This window comes from Neofelis nebulosa, chromosome 4 (genome assembly GCF_028018385.1).
Source record: "Neofelis nebulosa isolate mNeoNeb1 chromosome 4, mNeoNeb1.pri, whole genome shotgun sequence".
Taxonomy (NCBI): Eukaryota; Metazoa; Chordata; class Mammalia; order Carnivora; family Felidae; genus Neofelis; species Neofelis nebulosa.
In genome coordinates this window covers 152,823,244-152,846,969 of record NC_080785.1, presented here as the reverse complement: position 1 = coordinate 152,846,969, position 23,726 = coordinate 152,823,244, and the positions used below count along the sequence as shown (strand labels likewise).

Genomic DNA, 23,726 nt, shown 5'->3' with positions numbered 1-23,726 from the left:
ACGAACTGTGAGATCATGACCTGAGCTGAAGTTGGATGCCCAACACACTGAGCCACCCAGGTGCCCCTCTAAGGCTCTTTTATGAGACCATATAATGACATGTCTAGCCTCCAAGGGTGCTGGCACAACTTGCAGGTCTCTGAAGGTCTCTGATCTTAGCAGACGTACCGGCGGATGTTTCTGTTTTTGTCTGTACCTTCAGCTAGTACCCAACCTGTTCAGGGCCTTGGTTTTGATATGTTCCACAACTGGTTTCTCTGCATCTTTCCTAGTCGTTACCAAGGCAACAAAACTACTTTCCAGATTGACCAAATGTTCCCTGATATTGTCTCCAGAAAACAATTTTTAATAAATTATCATTACAATGACAGTCAATAATTCCACTGATTACAATGACTGATACTCTTTACTAATAAAACCTGAAGGTTACAAAGTTGCAATCTAAGTTTCTTACCTGAAAGTAAATAATGTTTGTGTTTATATACATACATATATATATATATATATATATATATATATATATATATATGCAAAACCATCTCAAAGCCATATTCTACTGAATATCAGAAATGTTTCTTAGTACATATTTAACTCAAGAAAACTGTGATTCTCCCTAATTGAGTTTCAAAGATTGGGAAATAGATAGGATTTAAAAAAAATGAAACCAGCAATCTAACTTATGTGACTCCTGATAAAAGTAATTCACCTACTGGGACCCAAAAAATGGAGGCCTGGCTCCTATCACAAATCTAGAGCCAAGTCAGCCTGCACTTTTGGGAAATGCCTCACTGTCAAGGTAACCTAATATATACCAATCACAAACCTCCAACTCTGCTTTAGTTAGCTTACCTTACCCTAGGACCTGCTAGTCTTATAAGGAGATCCCCAACCTCTTAGTCACTCATGCTGTCATGCAGTGCCTCTTCTAATGCTCTATAAAACTCGCTCTTGCCCCAAATTCCTCGGGAAAAGTGCACCTCTGCTTGTTAGGCACTGTACTCCCCCAATCCATGGATTGTTTTCCTTTGAATAAAGGACATCAAACTCCTATCTAAACTGGATTATTTTTGTCATTTGACACCCTTAAGCATTAAAATGTTTATAGATGAAAAGTCCCCCAAGAAGTATGACTTGGAAATTCTAACCCTTTGTTCTTTTAGCATAGTATTGACCTTCCCATGGCCTCAAGAAAGAAGAGAGAATCATCCAATTAAAATAGGTAAACACACCCCGTCCCACATCACTTCCAGCATAAAGTCTAATATCCTCTGCTTACGGAGGCAACAGACAACTCCCAGGACCCTTTAAGAGCTTGTATTCTTTCTCTCAACCTCATCTCAAAATGTTTCACAGATCTCCCCGCTCCCCAAACTTGACTTATATGCCAGTCACTCCAAAATGTTTGCTACTCCTCAAATATTCCAGGCATTTGTACTTCACTATGCCTTTACTCAGTCTATCCCCTAGAATGTTTCACCTGACCTAGCTCTATAAACTCTTAGCTCACACTGTATTATAAAACTTCTCTCACTAGAGTAAAATTATGTTTGTGTTTATCTCCCCACTCTAGAATCCTGGAGAAGCAGAGAATGTGTCATTAATCTACCCTTAGAATGTGGGAGTAATGTTACCTGGTGTCTGTTGAATGAATGAATGAATTAATTAAATTACTAAAAAGTCCAAATCATTTTGAGTGTCCACTATTCACAGTGTAACAGGAACATTGTATGATAATTAGATTTTTGTTTAAACTTATACAAATTATCGGGGCGCCTGGGTGGCTCAGTCGGTTAAGCATCCGACTTTGGCTCAGGTCATGATCTCAAGGTCCATGAGTTTGAGCCCCGCGTCGGGCTCTGTGCTGACAGCTCGGAGCCTGCTTCGAATTCTGTGTGTCTCTCTCTCTGCCCCTCCCCCACTCAGGCTCTGTCTCTCTCTCTCTCTCTCTCTCTCTCTCTCGCTCTCGCTCTGTCAAAAATAAATAAACATTAAAAAAAAATTTAAACTTATACAAATTATCATTGCTAAACAGTTTAAAAATTACCAGTTTCAACCTGCTCACAGCTGAGATGGTCTGCATTAACATTTTAGGTTAAAAAGAAGAGGTAAGGGATGGGGCGCTGTTGGGGGGGATGGGGCGGGGCTCAGGTGGTGAAGCATCTAACTTTGCCTCAGGTCATGATCTTGCGGGGTTCGTGATTTTGAGCCGGGGTTCGTGATTTTGAGCCGGGGTTCGTGATTTTGAGCCGGGCTTTGGGCTCTGTGCTGACAGCTTGGAGCCTGGAGCCTGGAGCCTTCTTCGGATTCTGTCTGTCTCTCTCTCTCTCTCTCTGCCCCTCCCCTGCTTGCACTCTGTCTCTCCCTCCCTCAAAATAATAAACATTAAAATTAATGTTAAATTACGTGTAAATTTTTTTAATAAAAAATAAGAGGTAAGATCTCTTTATTGTCCACTTTATATTTTACTTTATTTTATTATTATTCTTTTTTAAGATTTTATTTTCAAGTAATCTCTATACCCAATGTGGGGCTCGAACTTACCACCCCAAGATCAAGAGTTACATGCTCTACTGACTGAGCCAGCCAGGCACACCTGTCCACTTCATATTTTAAAGAAACAGATATATCTGCAACACCAAAAATCAGAAGCTAAATTGTTTTATCATTTTTTTTTCCTGAATCTGCCAATGCTATTGTCACCAGAGGACAAAAGTGACCAGTGAAGGGAGTGTGAGGGGAAGAACCAACCTCATCAAGAAAAACAAAAAAATTTAGTGTTTATTTATTTTTAAGAGAGAGAGAGAGGGAGAGCAAGCAGGTGAGGGGCAGAGAGAGAGGGACACACAGAATCTGAAGCAGGCTCCAAGCTCCAAACTATCAGCAGAGAGCTTGACGCAGGACTTGAACCCACAAATTGTGAGATCATGGCCTGAGCCGAAGTCAGACGCTTAACCAACGGAGCCACCGAGGTGCCCCACCAACCTCATTTTAAAGTAGAAAAATTAATATCTGCTGGACTCATTTCAAAGAATATTTATATGCACTGGGTCAAATGAGGCAAACATTAGCACAGGTTCTTTGAGGGTTGAGAGAGTTTAAGACAGTGCTGAACATATAGTAAATTTCAAAAAAAAAAATGGTAGCTATTTGGGGCACCTGGGTGGCTCAGTCGGTTAAGCGTATGACTTTGGCTCAGGTCATGATCTTGGGGTTAGTGAGTTCGAGCCCTGCGTCAGGGGCTCTGTGCTGACAGCTCAGAGCTTGGAGCCTGCTTTGGATTCTGTGTCTCCCTCTCTCTCTCTGGCCCTCCCCTGCTCACGCTCTGTCTCTGTCTCTGTCTCTCTCTCTCTCAAAAATGAATAAACTTAAAAAAAAAAAAAATCTGACTGTTGATTTCAGCTCAGGTCATGATCTCACTGGTTTGTGGGATCGAGCCCCACATCTCAGGCTCTACACTGACAGTGCAGACCTTTCTTGGGATTCTCTCTCTCCCTGTCTCTCTGCCCCTTCCCTGCTTGTGCTTGCACTCTCTCTTTCTCTAAATAAACGAACATTTTTAAAAAATGGTAGCTATTTTGAGTTGTATGACATATACAATTTTCCACTACATTTCTTTAATAAACAGCATTTTAAAAAACAACAACAGAGAATAAGCAGGTAAATGGGAAGAAAGCGGTAAGGAAAGGAACTATAGGAAGGGCACTATAGTTAAGAAGAAATATTACTTAATCGATACTTTACCAGTTGTAAAACTGTAGCAAGTTTTAAGATTACAAATGTAATCTTCTCATCTGCTGAGCATATTTTATTTGTAAAACTGTTAGGATTTGGGGTTTATAAATTACTTCAAGTTTCATGCCAAGAGAACTTCCCACCATAAACCGACGTTTCCCAGCTGTTGGATGATGGGCTCAGGCAAACTAAAGAAAATGAAGCCAGAAAAAAGGAGGCTAGGTTCTAACTTTGGCAAAGGGAAGGGCCTGTCTACAGGGATCCGTGATAACTATCGCACTCAGGGAACAACATGCCAAGTGCACAGTCACGCACAGCTCTACCTGGCTGCCGGTGAAGTGACAGCATTGACTAGACTCCAGTAGAGGGAGGCTCTCTCAAACTGGCTCTTCCATTCACAAAAAACAGTCCCAAAGGAAGTCCTTTTCTGCCAAGGTGAGCTCAGATTACCTGAAGTATCACAATCCTCCCTGCCTAGAACAACATGCAATATATGTGAAGAAGCCTTCTGGTAAAGTTTCCCTAAACTTGAAAGTGGCATGAAAAGATAAAAGGAGAGGGAACACTAAGCCAAAAGAGACATTAGCAGTCTATTCACTCTCCCTACTTCCAAAGAGGGTTAAGACTCACAGAAGATAATTCATTTATAATTTTTAATATGTCATCAGGCATCATATGTATGTCAAGCTCAATACTATGTGTTAGGGAAAACACATGAATAAGTCAGACACAGACTCTGCCTGGAGAATAAAATGCTAGACCGAGTCAAAAGACCTAGATCCCAATCCCAAATTAGCCTCTGATTCAAAATGTATGTCCTCATGAGGTATTTCCACTTCTGTACCTAAAAAAGTACTTACTTAGTGCTTAGACATTAAGAAAATATAATGACTAATTTTCCACCTTTTTCTTTTTAAGAACCTAAAACTTCTGGAAGGTTCCTCTGAGAAAAGAATGAGAAAAGGACAGGCCCTAGAGTTGGAAAGACTTCGGTTCAAATTCTGCCTCTGCCACTATACTATCTGCATGACCTTAATGTGGAGAGTCTCCATTTTTCTCATCTACAAAATGGAGAGAATACTATGTAGTATTGTTTTTTTTGTGTGTGTACGTGTGTGTGTGTGTACTTACCTACCTACCTACAGATAATTAGGCACATGATATTAACAGATGGTAGTTACTATTAATTGCTAGCAATCTAGGAGTAGGCAGTTAACACGAATGATCTGAAGTGAAAAACAAAGAAAAAATATAATAAGGCCAGGCCTACAACCAGTTGTGGATGAAACATCACAGCCTACACGGAACAGTGGTAGTTGGGTATGAGGGGCTACCCTGCCCCGTCCCCTATCACAAATCACTATACTCCCTGTTCCACTCAGTTTCCTGCCTCAGACTCCAGGCTTACTTGAAGCTCTGTATCTGCACATTCTCCTGCTTCTTGGACACCTTAGAATAAGCGTCACTAAGGGCGCTGGGAGGCTCAGTCAGTTGAGTTGGTTAAGTGTCTGACTCTTAATTTTGGTTCAGGTCATGATCTCATGATTCGTGGGATCAAGCCCTACATCAGGTTCTGTGCTGACAGCAGGGACCCTGCTTGGGATTCTCTCTCTCTGCTCCTCACCCTCTTGCACACTCTCTCACTCTTAAAATAAATAAATAAACATTAAAAAATAAAAAATAAAAAAAAAAAGAATAAGCCTTACTAGAAAGATACAAGATCTGCAAGAAGAAAACATCAAAATACCAGTGAGGGACAAGGACATGTAAACCTGAACATGTGAAGTTACTGAACATGGCATGTTACTGTGTCGTTGGATAGAAAACCTCACCATACAAGACAACAACTCTCCCCTGATAACCGATACATTTAATGTGATTCAAAGAAAAACAGTGACTGGATTTTTGTTTTGTTTTGTGTTTTTACAAAACTATACAAGTCAATTCTCAAATTTTTATGTAGTAATAAGCAAGGAGAGTCAGGACAACTCTAAGGATGAGAGTGGGACTGGGTGAGGAGTGGGACTGGACTAGACCTATTAGATATGAAAATATACTATGAAATATGAAAATATACTTTTCAACGAGAAGACCAATGAATCAGAAAAGAAAATCCAGAAATAGACCAAATATGTACAGGAATTTAGAGCATGACAAAGGCAGCACTTCAGTGGGAGACATGTTGGTGGACAACCGAGTAATTCTATATCACATCTCATAAATACACACACACACGCCAGGAAATTCTAGATTGATCAAAGATTCAAAATGTGAAAAACTAAAAACAGAAATTATTTTTATAATCTCAGAGTAGGGATGGTTTTTATAAACTCAATAATACACAAGGAAGCCCCTAAATAAGTAAAACCCAAAATAAATCCACGCCAATAAATCACTGTTCACCTGTCAGATCAGCACACAAACAAAAAATGTGCACTAGTGGAGGAAGGCCAGAAGAGCAGGTACTGGTATACACTGAGGGTGAGTACATCTCTGTGGCCCTGTGGGGAACAATGTGGCAACACCTGTCAAAATTATGAACACGTTCTTCAAACCAGAGAGTCTACTCCAGATGTCCCTTTTATTACACAGATGTACCTGCACAAGTATGCAAGTATGACATTCTGTATATACAGGGACAGTCTATGCACCTTGTTTCTAATAAAGAAAAACCAGGAGGGGTGCCTGGGTGGCTCAGTTAGTTAAGTGCCTGACTCGATTCAGGCTCAGGTCGTGACCTCATGGTTCTTGAGTTTGAGCCCCACACTGGGCTCTGTGCTAACAGCACGGAGCCTGCTTAGGATTCTCTCTCTCCCTCTCTCACAAATAAATAAACTTTAAAAGAAAAAAAAGAAAAGAAAAACTAGGAAAAGCTTAGATGTCTATCAATAAAGAAATGATAAAACACATTAGGGTATATCCACATGATGCAATACTATACAGCTGTTAAATAAGAATGAGGTCCCCTTCTTTGTACTGATTTATAAAGATTTTTACAATAACTGTTAAGTTTATAAACCAAGGCACACATCAGTATGTATTATATGTCTCATCTGTATAAAATCTGCAAACATATATGCTATTGCTTCTTTATGTGTAAATTTTCTCTGGAAGGATGTATAAGACACTGTTAACACTGGGTGTCTCTGGAGAGGGAAACTTGAATGGGGACTGATGGAGGGAGGCAGACTTACATTTAAGTGTATACCCCTTTGTACCATGGGAATGTACTAACATTCAAAAATTAGTTAAAAAAATTATCCATTAAAAAAGTATACATTGTCCTTAGGGAAAAGGTGTGATCGAAATCTAGCAGAAACACCACATTTTGCCTGAAACCCACCATTCTCTCCTCAGCCCCTTTGCAAGGCCACCCCTAACACAAGTCTCTGGTCCTGGCCTGGCCAAGGCTGGGCCCTAACAGTTCTCAAACTTCTGCTTTGCTTGCTCAAGAATCAAAACAAATTCTCTCGCTACATTTCTTTAGAAATACTGAGCAAAAAGAAATGGCTAGAGTTCAGGAAAACATTACCCTTGAAACTAAAGAGTCTACAAACTCTAGACAAACTCTAGTAAAGAACTGGAAGTGTTAATGAAGGCTGGAAAGCCCTCTACATATGACTTCATTTCCTGCCTCGGTAATAGGGTAGCTAACAGAAGAAACATAAGAACAGAAAAGACAAGAATGTCTTACGCAGATAAATGACCTTTAGTATTCTCTACACACACAGCACGTGTTCCTCACTGGGTACAAATCCATGCAAATCACAAGCTTGACCTCAAACAACAAGGCCACACCATGCAGCACATCATCCCCTGACGAAGCCTCTCCAAAACCCCAGGGCCAAATGGTGTTATTTTAATTTCTGGAGTTAGTAGCTGCATCATGCGAGGTGGGAAACAGCATCATCTATAGGCTGAAAAAACTCAAACGCCAGGAAACATCTTTTCGAAGGTTAGGCTCCGGGAAGCTATGATTAGATGTATACTTTTCAGGGGGGAAAAAAAGAAAGAAAGAAAGAAAAGAAAACATTTCTAAATCTCAAAGGAATCATCTTGCTCAATCTCATTCCAATAACTTGACTGGTGAGATCCAAAAAGGGCAAAATTATGAGGAATCTCACACTGGCAAGTTTTATGAGTTGTCCGTAGATGTAGAGTATGTTTTACAGACAACAACTGATGCCCCAAGCTCTGCCCAACATGCACCTGGAGTCAATGGCTGTGAGCATCAAAGTGGTAAAAGATGTGGTGCGACACTGACAGATCATTTCCCACTACTCAGAAACACAAAGTCTGTGCCTACCAATGCTGGTCCTCATATGGGGAAGACCATTTTCACGGATTCTAAAAGCAATTTGGATATTCAGTCCCACCAGCACAAGCTACAAATATATACAGACAAAAAAAAAAAAAAAATCCCACGCATACAGCTGAACTTGAAATGTTTTCTTTCCTCCTGTGAATCCTTATACAAAATAATGATTAAATCTGGCTGTAAGCTTTACACACAGGAGGCAAAAAAAAAAAAAAAAAATTTTTTAATGAAGAATAGTGGATGGTGACAGGCCTTCTGCTAAACAATTTATTGTTTGAAATTCTACTTCCTCTAAAGCTCAAGGTTCAGTGCTGGGTAAAAAAGGCATGCAACCAAGTCACCAGCCTCCTCAAGCTGGACACAAGGCATGCCCTGGCTGCAGAAAACACGTCATTAGCAATTACACATTTTCATGCCAACAAACCAATGATTAACAAGGATGATTAGAATCTGGATGGAACCGAAGCACGAGCTCTGTGCCTTTTGGATGCTGACTCAAAAGCCACAAGCACACACATCGCCCCATGGCAGGGTCATACCGCTGGACTTTAGTTGCTTGGATCTCTCTCGCTCCTGGACGGGAGACTTTGGCAAAAGTGGAGTCAGGCCTCGGGACTTGGTAGGTCTCATGTAGCCTTTCATCGGTTCTGCCACTCTGCCTTTATCTTCCTTCTTCCCTTCTCCGGGTGCCTTGGGTTCAGACTTTTCAGTCATTGTGTCAGGTGCCTCCAAGATCTTATCTTTGGGCTCCGGGAGTTCAAGATCCTCAGAAGCAGTCACTATTAACTGATCTACCACCTGCAACGGGGTAGTCGCAGCTTTGCCATCCGAGGAATCGGACTGGAATTCTGGTGTTGCCAAGGAAATCGATTCTGATTCAGTGATTGGAGAAGCCAGGTTAACTTCTTCCACTTTATTTTCTTCACTTTTCGGAGGCAAAAGAGCCCTATCTACCTCCTTATTCAAACCATCTGGGTCCTTGGAATCGCTACTGTCAGCATTTTGGTCCTCACACAAATTGGGCTTTTGTGCTTTGTCTCCTAATAAGTCGGGGATTTGAACTGGAGCAGCACCTCCCTCAGACTCTTTCTTTTTAGTAACTGGGTGTGTTGGAAAATTATTACCATCTGCACACGTTTCTAGGACTCTGACCTCACCTGTTAGGCTTTGGTCTTCTACTGGCACTCTGGAAAGAAAGTGTTCCTTTGCAAGCTCTGTGATTTTTTCTATTGAATGCTTAGATGCACCACTGGGCACTGACTCAGATTCTCCTATCACATGTCCTCCCTCTATCCCTGCTTCAGTTTTCACGGGATCGGCAAGCTCACCTTTATTCTTAAGACAGCTACCCCCCTGACGGTTAACTGTTTCTGTGGCTGCTGTAGAAGTTAGGGTAACTCCTCCTGTGGTTGTAGAAGGCATAACAACGGAGGGGGCCTTGGGTCTTTCTTGATCTGGGACTCCATCTTTGCTGCGGTTATCCGCCACTAATGATGTGGATATCTGGGCTGGAGTTGTCTCTTGCCCACTTTCTGCCAAGGAGTTTGGAAAAGAAACACCCTCCTTTACTACTTGAGAAGCAGGAGTGGGTGGTCCTTCACAGGCTGCTGACTCCCGAGCCTCTGGAGAGGCTGACTTATTCATCAACCCTGGTGGTGTTCTGGGGCAGGTAAACGTAATATTTCTATTTTCATCCATGTAGCCCATTCCTTCAATTCTGTGGTCCCCTGTGGTTTCCATGGGAACATGTATTTTCGTTGCATCTATCTTATTCTCCAGAAGATGCTTCTCGGGAAAACTATTTTTAACCTTTTTACTTTTTCCATCATTGCTCCTTTTATTTGGTCTGTCAGCCACTGCAGTGTGTCCCTTGGCTGCATCTGTCTTATTCTCCTCAGACACTACTGAAGGAACAAATCCTGCCCCCTGGATTTGGTCTTGGCAGCTCACATCTGTCACCTTGGTAGCTGATTCAATAACAGCAGAGTCCTTGACTGTGTGTGTTTTGTTCCCACCAAGAGCTTTGTTCCCAAGCTCAAAAGAATTAACCTCAACATTTCTCCCCTTTCGGTCACCTACTTCCACTGTGGGAATAGCTAATGCATGTGAGAACAGAGGACCATGAGTTAAGGGGAAAGGGAGTCCTAAATCCTTGTTCTGATGAGGAGTGCTACCAGTATCTCCATCTTTCCCTACAAAAGGTGGGCTGGGGATTTCTTCCTTGCTCTCCATTCGAGCAGGCTGTGTGGGATAATTATTTTTGAACTTTTTGGTTTTGCCCTCACTACTCCTTTTCTTAGGCTTTTCAGAAATCCAGGGAGCTGCCTCACCATCCATCCAAGGACACTTTCCTTCCTTGCTCTGGTTACTGACACCCGTATCTACAGCTGTGGCTCCTTGTTCTGCTCTAGCTCCGGAAGTCTGAGTAACGCCTGACCCATTTCCCAAATGAACTAATGTGTGCAAGGTGCCTGCCCCCCTAGGGTCGGCTGTCTCCATAGGCTTCCCCGTTACCACTGCCTCAGGGAGATCCGCTGAGGTCCCTGGTGGCTTTGAAGAACCCAGCTCCTCACACTTCAGCCCAGCAGTCATTCTTTCAGTTCTAGGGGTCGACTCGCTTGGTGCAAGAACAGCTGGGCCATCCTTCCAGCTGTCCAGAAGAAACGGTGGCTCAGATCTTGCTCTACCCTTCCCAGAACTGGCTCTTACCTTCCCAGAACCCGCCCTTCCCTTCCTGTTTCTGCCGTCCCCTGCCATTCTCTGAGATGGCTCATTCCCTAACCCAGGTACCTGAACTAACACCTCGTCCTGTGGCTGCCTGGAAGCCAAGATGCTCATCTCTTGTCTTTGCTTGGGAAAAGCTTCCTTTGTTAGTTCTTTAATCTCTTCAGCTCCTTCCAAAAACCCTTTCTGTCTGTCTTTCTGCAATTCAGTCACCTTACTTTTATCATTCCCTTCTTTTAGACTACTTCCTAATGAGGCACCAGCTGGCAAAGTGGGCACGAGAGTAGGCAGTACTTTTCCTGCTATGGGTTTGGAACCCCCATCCACAGACTCTTGGTCCAAGGCAGGAGAGCAACTCTCCTTGGGTCTGATCTCCAAAGGAATTTCTACTCTGTGTGCAGAACATTCTGTCAGGGGTCCTTTTAGATCGGGCGACCCTACTGTCTGGCTTTTATCCACAGGGGTCTTCGGGTGGGGTGCACGCTGTGGTTTGCATTCCTCTTGTTGCAGTGATTTCTGGTCCTGGCCCAGTGGTACTGACTTGTTATCTTTGACCTCTGCTTCTATTCTGGGCTTGGGCTGAGAACTTCCTGCAGTTTTGGGAGAAGACTTTGTGTCTTCCAAAGGACACAAAGGAACACTGAGACTTTCTGAGATGAAGGTCTCAGCTACCAGTTTGGCGGCTGTGGAATCCATTTCACAGTCCTTTTTTAAGGTTTCTCTGGATGCCAGTCCACCTTCCATGCCCATAGTGGTAGATAAGCCGGGGAAAACACCTGACTGCTGCGTGTCAGCTGCAAAGGGATGACCTTTATGGTCGTCTACACTGTCATCATCCCAAGGTCCCCCAGCCCGGGGTTGAGAATATCTCTTTTGCTTTGGTTTCTTCTTTTTTTTCTTCATCATCATCGGCGGGCTTTCTATATCCCAGGCTTCCCTGCCAAGATCTCTCTTGGGTTCAAGGAAGTCAACATGAACAGTTTTCCTTTGGTTCCCAGGATCACCACAGGGAGATGAACCAGAGACCCAACCCAACTCAGACAGAGAGCAGGGTCCCAACCCAGGATCAAGAGTCTTCCGTGGAGAAGAGACTCCCAGCAGCTCAGGAGGGACCCTGGCAGGCCTGGGCCGAGTGGACCTGCGGTCACTGGGTCTGCACACTTGTTTGCCTTGTATGGGAGGGGTACCTGCAATACATGAAGTTGGCCAAAATTCCAAACAGAAAACTCCTTGTTATTGTTTCTTTTTTAAAAAAAAAAGTCCATTTACTGACTCAGTTAAGTCTATTTTCACCAACCTACATACTATTTACAGTTTTTTTCCAAAACATTTCTCACCCTCAGCTGGGATCAGCAAATACTTAGCAAAGATCATCATCTCAGGCAAAGAAAAAAAAATTCAGAGATCTTCTAACCTTCTGTAACAAGTACTGCCTGTAAATCTCACCAGATCCTTATTTACATTTGTCATTATTTTTAATAGGTACATAAATCCCAATTCTACAACAAGATGATAAGCTCCTATCTCTTTGGTGACATTTGTTAATTAACTGAATGAAATACATATGATTTTGGACAGAATTTATAATTCTAAGAGTCTGTCACCAATATTATACTAATTACTTGTCAAGCTAACCGGATCGACTCTGGGAAACAGACCAGAAGGCCAGACTTATGCTACTGGGGAGAATAAAAAGGAAGAAGATAAAAGATACTAAATTAGTAATTTGGCCAAAGAAAAATCCTCATCATTCCAGAACCAAAACCTTCTACTTTGAAAGACAAATGTGTTAGATTTCAATGTTCTGTTCCTAAATGTTCTTCCTGAAAGAGAAAGATAAACATAATGCCCAGTAGGGTTATAAACTAAAACAACTAGGATAAGCACCCTTGGAAAAATTTCAGGAAATCAACTGGTCCAACCTCCTGTCTCTATGTCGATGCAGTATGGATTCAAGATCCTGGGAAGAGTGTCACTAACAGCAGGTCTAAGACAACTCTTATCAAGTCAACCCAATGAAATGACTTCGGAGGACATTAAAATATACTTAAGTAGCACTTTTGCTCTTTTTTACCCTCCAAATGCTACCCTATATTTAACACCTCAGGTCAATTACTGCTTCTCTCAAAAACTGCAAGGCTTTAGTACCCCCACAACACCTATAACATTTAATTTGGCAATTAACCAGCAGCTATTTGGTGCTATTTTATTCAATTATTATATAAAACTTTGGTTTCAGAGTTCATGCGCCTGGGAACTTTCCTCACCATCCAGGCTATGATATAACAACACAAGGGCAATGGCCCAGACTTAAATATCTGTGTGCCTCAGCATGGCATATTTCATACACAATAAGGACTTGATAAATCTTTATTGCTATGTTGAGTCACTAAAACAACATTTTAAAAAACCAAACTTTATTTAGCTCCTTCTTGGGGCTAGACAGTATGCAAGCACTAGAGATTCTCAGTGAAATAAGTCAGGGTCCCTGCCCTCAAGCTCCCCTTCTAATCACAGTCACAGAAAAGTAAGCAGAGAATCATTAAGTGGTTAATCATATACACATGCTTTTGGCTTACATCAAAAACCTGTAACCTTAAAGTTCGCTGAATGATCAAACTCCAAGTTAGAAAGTATCTTGGAGTAGTGCCTCTCAAAGTTTACTGTACATAAGAATTATCTGGAGAACCTGTTAAAATGCGTATTATGATTCTGAAGGTTTGAAATGGAAGCCAAGATGATGCATTTCTAATAGGCTCCCAAGCAATGCAGATGCTGTTGGGCCATGAAACACACTAACTAGCAAGGGCTTACTAGTAAAGATTTCCGTAACATTTGACCAGTGCATTCCTCTTATAGCTGAATAAACAGCGACACAGAAAAGTTAAATAACCTGCCCGAGATTACACAAGATAGCATAGTGGACAGCTGAACTGGGTTAAAATTTAGGTGTCTTGAGTCGATGTAGCAGTAATTTGAAAATATGTAAGCTGACTTTCTGCCTAAACAAGACCAAATCTGTCCAAGACAGAGAACAGACTTCCTAAACAATACTACTGATCACCAGAAACCAGGGACAACATCCACCATCACCCCATTGCTCCCAGTTGAAGTGGTTTCAAAGAGTCCCCTTTGTTACCCTAACTTACCTGAGCTCTCTGAAGAAAGTTCAGAAGGCTGACTACTGACAGGTTTCTTCTGGTCTTGTTTCTCTAACACAGAATCCTCATCTGTTGGCACGTTGTACTTCTGACCCACAGCTGTCACTGGTTCTGGATGTAACAGTAAAAACCACACAAGTTTTAGAGCAGCAAGATTTCAGCTATTTTTCCACCTTTCAGAAACTCGAATCAGGAATGGTTTTTGAGGAATGAGCGATGGTCCTCAGAGAGCAGCAGAGAAATGGAGTGGTAGCTAGACAGTGAAGTTGGGAAAGTTTTTGTTTTGTTTTAGATGGGGAAAAATAACAGATATTTGTACATTGGTGGGAATGAGCCAGTGGAGAGGGACAAAGATTGGTGAGAGGCAAGAAAGGAAAGAATGGCCAGGGCAGCATGCTAAGTAGGCGAGAGGAGATGGGATCTAGTGCAACCTGGAGAGACTGGCCACACCTAGGAGCAGGGACAGTTCACCTACAGCAACAGGAGGGAGGCAGAGACTATGGAGACAGCACACAAGTAGGCAGATGAGGTAGCACAAGTTTGTGAAGATTCTCTTTTGTGGCTTAAGTTATCAACAAGGAAAACAGACCAGCAGAGAAATAAGGAGGAAGGTGTTAGAAACTGGAGGAGGGAGAAGGTGAGAAAGAACTGTCTAGAAGAGCAGGAATGTGTGTAGACTTGTAAAATACAGTCTAAGTGTCTGTATTTTATCTGGCACAACGTGTGTCCCTCACCTTTCTGGAGACTACACGCTGGTAGACAGAAATAAGGAGTAAACATAAACCCATACCTGGTGAAATGATAAAAGTAGATGCAGCTGATGGCCCCTCATCCCGGAGAGATTTTAACTGGGCCTCCTCACGTATTTCTTCCTGTGTCTGCGCAATTTCCATGTCCTTAGCTGGAACGGCTGCCACCTCCGTTTCTGAGGGTGGTGCAACATCCTTGGCTGGACTCACATTGTTGGCCAGGGTGACCTCTGTCCCAGGGGGCAGAGCCATATCCTTAGCCAGAGCGATCTCTGTTTCTGGAGGCTGAGGCACATTCTTGCTCAGGGTTACTTCTGTTTCTGGGGGCATAGCCACATTCTTGCCCAGGGCCATCTCTGTTTCTACAGGTGAAGCCAGGTCCTTCCCCAGGGCCACATCTGTTTCTTGGGGTAGAAGCACATCCTTGCCCAGGGGTACCTCTGTTTCTGGGGATGGAGCCATGTCTTTCACTGGGGCCTTTTCTGTATCTGGATGTGGAGCCATATCCTTGACTGGGGCCACTTCCATTTCTGGGGGCAGTGCCTCATCCTTGGTCAAGAAAATCTTGGTTTCTGGGGGCAGTGCCATATCCCCAGTCAGGGCCACCTCTGTTTCTGAGGACAAGGCTGCCTCTTTGGCTGAGGATATTTCTGTGGGTGACACAACGTCCTTAGCCAGTGCCATTTCTATTTCTGAGAGTGATTCCACACCCTTGGCTGGGGTCATCTGTCTGTCTGTGGGTGCTACCATGCCCTCATCTGGGGACAAATCCATTTTTATAGGTGGTGCCCTCTCCGTTTCTTTGAATGGTATCGCATCCTTAGCTGGGGCTACCTCTGTGTCTGTGGGCAATACCATATCCTTGGCTAAAGATACATCTGTTTCTGTGGACAAAACAGCATCCTTCACCGGGGCTTCTTCTGTTTGTTTGGGTAGTACCATGTCCTTGACTAGGACCATATCTGATTCCATAGATGATTCCATGTTCTTAGCCAGTGTCACATCTGATTTGATAGAAGGATCCATGTCTTTAGCCAATGCCACCTCTGTTTCTGTGGCTGGTGCCATGTCCTTGGCTGGAGACATCTCTGTTTCTCTAGATGGTGCCATGTCATCAGCCTTCAGTCCCATCATGATTTCCAATGCTTCTGTTGGTGCCCTCTCTTCTGCTCCCTTCTTCACTTCTACTTCTTCAGCTGGCTCTAAGGGAAATAAGTTGGAAATTTAGAACCCATCATCGTCTGCTCATAGGTCTACATTCAAAACTTACTTTCTGAGAGCATAAGAGTATCTAGATTTTGTGACCACAACACCCTAAACATAACTAAGAAGCTGTCTAATTAATGTATTTGTGCCCACTCTTTGATAGTCCCAATACTTTGAAGAATAGGATACTAAGAGAATAACTCGTGGAGGAGGAAAGGAAAAGAAGAGGAAAAACACAGGTTTAAAAATAACAACAACACGGGTACACAGTTATTTTAAGAATGGGAGGGGCGCCTGCGTGGCTCAGTTGGTTGAGCGGCCGACTTCGGCTCAGGTCATGATCTCGCGGTCCGTGAGTTCGAGCCCCGCGTTGGGCTCTGTGCTGACAGCTCAGAGCCTGAAGCCTGTTTCAGATTCTGTGTCACCCTCTCTCTGACCCTCCCCTGTTCATGCTCTGTCTCTCCCTGTCTCAAAAATAAAAATAAAAATGTTAAAAAAAAAAAAAAATGGGAACTTGTGGGACATCCAGAAAAAAAACCTTAGAGTTCCAAGTCTGCACTAAACTGAAAAGGGATGTTCTCTGCCCACGAACCCCAAGTGCTGTATTTCAATTTTGCCTTCATTTCTCCAGCTGTGAAACCAGTAACTGAAGTAATAAAGGCATTTGTGATAGTTCTGAAACTTTATCTATACTGCTGTCCACTGCTAATCAATAAGTCTGATGATTTAAACGGACTATGATACCGTAACCGTTAAGTGAAGACGGGTTCTAATAATTTACCTGCCGTGGGCTGCAGAGGCTGTGTCACAGCCATCGGGGAAATGAAGGATTCCGGGTGTGGAGAGTTTGGGGCTTCCACAGGCCACCCCTGAGGCACAACATTTGCAGGAGCAAATGTGTCACAGGAAAACAGACCTAATATTGAAACACAAACACACAGATTGTTGAAACTGGGTCAACAATGGGGCAAAAAAGGCATCTGATATTTAAAATCAGCTTTATACACTGCCATAATGACACGAACCTAAGCACCAGTGAAAAACAAAGGAAGTATAAAGAAAAACTGTTAATGTTCTTTATGTTTGGGCAAATTTTTTAAATGGCTGTCATGTCATTATAATCAGCATTGGTTGGCAGCCTCCTACAGTGCACTGCAAAGAGTCAAAATACCAAAAACTGAACGCAAGCACCAATATTGCAACTGAAGTATAATAAGGGATTGTGAGTCTTGATTTCCTCATCTGTAAAATGAGATCAATATTTCCCTCTGCAATGTAACAAGACAGTTTTATGAAAATGTTTTGTAAATTATTAAGAACTAGGACAGATGTAAAAGGATTATTACTATGCTGTCCGTCATCAGATAATAGGGGATTTAATATCACGTGGTCCTTGCCATCAGGAGTATTATGATTTAGCTAGAAAGGCAACACAGACATGTACCAAATAGTCTATAGTATGTACTAAGTGTAAGTGGGCTAAGAGTTTAAAAACAATTATGAGGACCAGAATAGCCACAGAAGGCTTCAGAGGAGAAGCAAGAGCAGAAAGAGAGGACAGAGCAGTCAATTTCAAAGATGGAGAACCCTGAGCAAAGTATGAAGATGCCAACAGGACAAGAATGTTTCTGCAACTATGAAGTTAGTTGGATTCAAGTGGATTTTGCATACCAGAGAGGGAAAACAGAATTAAGACCAACAATGGAAAAAGGATCTGGAAAGCCAGAGAAATTTAGATTTGAAGAGAGAGAGAGAGAGAGAGAGAGAGAGAGAGAGAGAGAAAGGATGTGTTAAGGTCTTAATGAAAATGACATGATGAATACAGAATAGGGCCTTGGTGGCAAATGCAGCAGGCATATTTGGAATGAATTTAAAAGGGAGCAGGAGTCCTACCGAGGTGGTCTAGGTGTCTAGTGACAGGGGCTTACATGGGGTGGCCCAGGCAGGGGGGTGTGCTGTGTGGCAGGGGAGTAGTGGGAAGATAAAGAAACAGAAGAAATATGCTGTAAAAAAAAAAAAAAAAAAAAGAAGAAGCTAAGGGAGCCTGGGTGGCTCAGCTGGTTGAACGTCTGACTCTTGATTTTGGCTCAGGTCATCATCTCACAGTTTATGGGATCAAGCCCTGCATCGGGCTCTGTACCAACAGCACGAAGCCTGCCCGGGATTCTCTCTCTGCCCCTCCCCTGCTTGTGCTCTCTCTCTCCAAATGAATGGATAAACTTAAACAAAAAAACATTTTTTTAATTTAAAAAAAGGAAGAAAGAAAGAAAGAAAGAAGCCAATGAGACTAAATGGCTCACTAGCTGGCGAGCTGACAGAACAGAAGTCAAAGCCACAATCAAAGTATTAAGAGACGACATGGACAGCATCACTTAACATCCTTCCTCCTACAGATATTCAGTCCAAACAAAAGCATAAATGCAACATATTATTAGCCAGGATCTTAACAAACAAAATTATAAGCACTGCTGAAGTGGGACTTATTGGTGAAGGAACTTCACTGAAGGGACTTACTGAAGGAAACCAGAATGTCACCCCAAAATATGCCTCTTTGACATAAAAATTATTTTGAGCTGAAGGTAATGTGGGAGTAGCAACCCGAGAAAAAACTTCCCCCTTTCTGCCTAAAGGCGGGATATAAATTCTCCTCTTCCTGGAGACAGACTCTTGTCAGCCCAGAGAGGGCGCCAGAGGGATCGGCAAGCAAACCTTACTCCATTAGTTCCTCCCATGCATTTTCTTCCCACAGTGAGCCACTCCTGGAAGCCTAAAACTGCTTTCCTTTTCCTGTCATTTCTCTACCAATTTATGGTTCTTCACTGAAGATGCTATATAAACCAAAATTCTAAGCTACCATTTTGAATTACTTTTCTCCCATGTGATGGATGCTGCGTGTTGACAAACTGTTTGTCTCCTGTTAATCTTGTCGTTAACAAGTCCCAGCAGAAAACCTAAGATGGGAAGAAGTAAAGTTTCACCTCCCCCACAGTACCCTGGCCACGTTCATGTTACAAGTGATACAACAAAACCAGGAATAAGGACACTACTAATTGAGATCTAAGATCTGTTTAATGTTTACCACGTATCAGACACTGTAAGAAGTGCTTCTACAAAATTTTACTTAATTATCACCCCATCTTTAAGGAAGGAACTAGTGCTGGCCCCACTTTATAGGTAAAGAAATCAAAGTTTACAGAGGACATAACTTGCCCAAGGCAATGAATTGGTAAAATGTGGAAAGAGAATCTGGCCCTATGATAGTGTCTTCAAGATCCCATGAGAGGATATGATCAGACTCTGAGCAGCCCAACTGTGAACTCTCTCCTGTGACCAATCTAGAAAGAGACTTGTTACAGCCAGAGCCAATAAACATGACTGCCTAGTGGTTAACTTCAAAGGTGATGGGTTAAAGGCCACATTAATTGTTTGGAGTTAAGCAATAAATCCAGTTGAAGAAGTCATACCGTAACTGTCTTGCAGGGGATCATTTTGTTCTGTAAATGCTGAAGCATTGGTTGTTCCACTGGGGAGAAAGAGAAAATCTTCCAGGCCATCATCATGATGCATCTTAAAGGGATCTGGAATAAAGAAGGAATTTAAAATTCATTCCCAGTGAATACAACTAAAATGATTAGCATTCCTTATTAGCCTATGATGAATATTGATTGGTTACATGTGTGTTGTCAATATAAGTGAAATAAGTTGAGATAATATGTGACTGAAAATGGTAGAGAATCACGAATTCCTTTGTTACAAGTTAAGAGTATGCAATCTCATATTCTCTACGATTTGATTATCTGAATCAGTCAACAAATAACAAACTAAAAACACAACTAATGGTCAATTCTATAACATGCTAAGAGGCGAAAGTACAAATTTGATTAAACTTTCAATATATATTTAGACATTCACTTCAGGTTATTAAGGAAAAAAAAAAAAAAAAGATAGCCAGGCAAGTAAAAAAGACATTTTCACCTCATGTGGGCATCATGAAGAAAACTACTTTTCAAAACCTGTCTGAATGAGACAAGGTAAACAGCTGGCGTCTGAAGAAGAGAAATAAGCTCCAGAATCAGGAGTTGCCATAAATAAAGTCACTCAAGGGGCGCCTGGGTGGCGCAGTCGGTTGAGCGTCCGACTTCAGCCAGGTCACGATCTCGCGGTCCGTGAGTTCGAGCCCCGCGTCAGGCTCTGGGCTGATGGCTCGGAGCCTGGAGCCTGCTTCCGATTCTGTGTCTCCCTCTCTCTCTGCCCCTCCCCCGTTCATGCTCTGTCTCTCTCTGTCCCAAAAATAAATAAAAAAAAAAATAATAAAGTTGGGTTTGTCCAATATAAAAAAAAAATAAAGTCACTCAAAACATCAGGGAAACTCTGTGCCTTCTTAGATGAAAAAAAGAACAAAGCCAGTCAGATCGAGCAAGAATTTGGTTCTAAGAAGGCCTTCTCAAAATTTAGCACACATCTGAATCACCCTGCAGGCTTAAAGAAACACTGATTGCTAGGCCCTAAGAATCTGCATTTCTCACTAGCTCCTTGGTAGACTCGTAAGGTGCTTCATTTGTCAGAGGCAGCTGCATAAAAACCTAGGCCTTGGGAGAATGTTCATTCCTGTGGCTCTGAGGCAGCTGGACCACCCTCTTCTAGTAAGGGATGTCAGAAGCAGGGGAGACCATGGCACTGGGAAGTATGAACAAGCAGAAAGCAAACTGAGAAGTTGCTGGAGACAGAGGAGGCCCTAGTGCTGCTTCTCCAGAACAGTGGGGGAGCTGGGAGAGGAGAGAGATTCTAACCATTCACTCTCCCCAGGATCACTTCGTTTGAAATGCTGCCGCTTGCTCTGCTCCTCAGGCTTCCACTGAAGGAAAACAGGAAGCTTAAACCATCAACGAGAGTAACTGCTGTATGGTTTGCACATTAGGATGGGAAACTGCTAACTTGCATGTAAAAATGAGTGGTTTCTACAAAGTTCTGTCATTTTCTTATTACTTTTTTAGTGGGTGCCTCTAATATGGCAGACTCTGTGAGCTCTAAAAACCCAGAGATGTGTAAGATCAGGGTTGAGAACATTTAGCAGAGGGATGTTTTAGTTCAAGTCAAGGATGATCTTCCCTTGATAAATATTTAAGCTGAGAACTAAAGAACTAATTAAGTCGTTAGAGAGAGGAAGACCTTTTCTCTACCTGTATTCCTTCCCTTAGTGATCTCATCTAATCTCACAGTTTAAAATTCTGTGTATAAATTAATGACACTCAAATTTGTACCTCGAGCCATCTAGATATCACCCCTTATTTCTTGACTTTCATATCAAATTGCCAACTCTTAATGTATGAAATAAAGCTAAAATGTAGTATATTTCCCAAACTACCCCTCATGAAATCTTCCCATCTCTAGTGGCATTCTATCTTTTTGGTCAAAAACACTGGAGTCATCCTTGACTTCTCTCTTTCATACAAATTTGATTCATAAGAAAATTCAACTGACCTGACCTTCAAAATGTCTCCCAGAACCTATTTTTTTTTCTCTACCTTCAATGATTAGGGTGTCTCACAGGTTGTAGTCAAAGTATTGGCCAAGACTGTGATCATCAGAAGACTTGACTGGGGCTGGAGAACCTGCCTATACAATGATTTACTTACATGGATATTGACTAGAAGCCTCTGTTCCTCCCTTATGTGGGCCTCTCCATAGCATCTGGCTATCCCCAGGACGAGTAAACCCAGAATGACCAAGATGGAAGCCACAGTGTCCTTTATAACCTAATCTTAGAAATGATATACCATTATTTCTGTCATCTATTCTACTGGTCACACAGACCAACCCTGGTACAATGGGAAGTTACTACTTAAAGTTGTGAATACCAGGAGGTGGGGTTCATTGGAACCATCTTGGGGGTGGACTACCACACTTGACTTTCAAGACATTATATTTTTCTGGCTTTTCCCCAACATCAAAATCGGCAATTCCTTTGAAGTTACCCTTGCTGGTTCCTCTCCTTCCTGACTTGAATTAGTAATTAAAAACTACTCACAAGAAAATTCCTAAGTTGGCTTCACTATTGAATTCTACCAAACATTTAATGAAAAATTAAAACCAATTCTTCATAAACTCTTCCAAAACTAAAACTCAAGAAGGGAGAACACTTCGTAACTCATTCTATGGTTGGTATTACCACAGAATGGTATAACTCTGATATTACTCTGATACCAAAACTAGACAAAGACATCAGAAGGTAACTACAGATCAATATCTCTTCTAAATACGGATGCCAAAATGTTCAATATGTTTATGAATGTGCCAGCAAATAATATGAGTTATACACCATGACCAAATGAGATTAATCCCAGGAATGCAAGATTAGTTTAACACCCCAAAATCAATTAATGTAATACATACATATCAGTAGAATAAAAAATGAAATCACATGGGAGCACCTGGATGGCTCAGTCAGGTTAAACGTCTGACTCTTGGTTTCAGCTCAGGTCATGATCTCAGTTTGTGGGATTGAGACCCACGTTGGGCAATGCGCTGACAATGCAGACAGAGCCTGCCTGAGATTCTCTCTCTCCCTCTCTCTCTGCCCCTCCCCTGCTTACTCCCACTCTCTCTCTCAATAAATAAATAAATAAATAAACTTAAAATAATAATAAAACCACACGATCATTTCAATAGGTGTAGAAAAATCACTTGACAAAACCCAACACCCTTTCATGATAAATCAAACACTTGACAAATTAGGAATAGAAGGCATTTTCCTTAATCTAAAAAATGGCATCTATAAAACACCCACCACTGACACCATACTTAAAAAATGGCAAAAGACTAGATGTTTTCCCTCTAAGACTAGTAACAAAATAAGGATGTCTGCTCTCACTACTTCTAGTTATCATTGTATTAAAGACTCTGGCCAGGAAAATTAAGCCAAAAAAAGAAATAAAAGCCATCCAGATTGGAAACGAGGAACTAAAACTGTATTTGTAAATGGCATGATCTTACATATGGAAAATCCTTAGGAATCCACTAAAAAACTATTAGAACTAATGAGTCAGCAAGGCTGGAAGATACAAGATCAATATACAAAAACCACTCGTGTATCTACATCCTTCCAATGAACAAACTGAAAATGAAATTAAGAAAACAACTCCATTCACAGCATTAAAAAGAATAAAATACTAGGAATAAATTTTACAAAAGGGAGTATAAAATTTACGCTCTAAAAACTACAAAATATTGGTGAAGGAATAAGATATAAATAAACGGAAAAACATTCTATGTTTATGGATTTGAAGATAATATTGTTAAGATGGCAAAACTCCTCAATTTGATCTATAGATTTAATGCAATTCCTAACAGAATCCCAGCTGATTTCTTTATAGAAATTGACAAGCTGATTCTAAAATTCATATGAAATGCAAAGGACCCAGAACAACCAAAATAATCGTCAGAAAAAACAAAGTAGGAAAATCTACACTTCCCAACTGCAAAACTTACCACAAAGCAACAGTAATCATGACAGTATAGTGCTGGCTTAAGGACACACATATAGATCAATAGAACAGAACTAAGAGTTGATAAACAAAACTATGTATCTATGGTTAACAGATTTCAACAAGGATACCAAGACCATTCAATGGGGAAAGAATAGTCTTTCCAAAGACTGGAGATGGGACAACTGGATATCCACATGAAAAATAATGAATTTGGACCTCTACCTCTCACCATATAGAAAAACCAATTTACAGTGGACCGAAGACCTTAATAAGGCAAGGGCTAAAATTATAAAAATTTTAGAGAAAAACATAAGGGTAAATGTTCATGACCTCAGTTTGGCAATGGGCT

The 23,726-nt window shown here is 41.7% G+C and overlaps 1 protein-coding gene across 20 annotated transcripts in view; it reads right to left on the bottom strand.

Moving 5' to 3' along the window:
* MAP4 (microtubule associated protein 4) overlaps positions 1–23,726 on the bottom strand; it is a 197,564-nt gene that overhangs the window by 40,194 nt on the left and 133,644 nt on the right. For 11 of the 20 annotated variants that reach the window (XM_058727102.1, XM_058727097.1, XM_058727103.1 and 8 more), the window contains 5 exons: positions 19,355–19,468; positions 16,672–16,806; positions 14,726–15,886; positions 13,924–14,046; positions 8,590–11,961 (listed from right to left, as the gene is read on the bottom strand). In XM_058727102.1, the coding sequence (XP_058583085.1) occupies positions 8,590–11,961; positions 13,924–14,046; positions 14,726–15,886; positions 16,672–16,806; positions 19,355–19,468 (4,905 nt within the window). The remainder of the gene's footprint in view (positions 1–8,589; positions 11,962–13,923; positions 14,047–14,725; positions 15,887–16,671; positions 16,807–19,354; positions 19,469–23,726) is intronic. The other 9 variants (XM_058727110.1, XM_058727109.1, XM_058727112.1 and 6 more) reach the window with 2 other exon arrangements.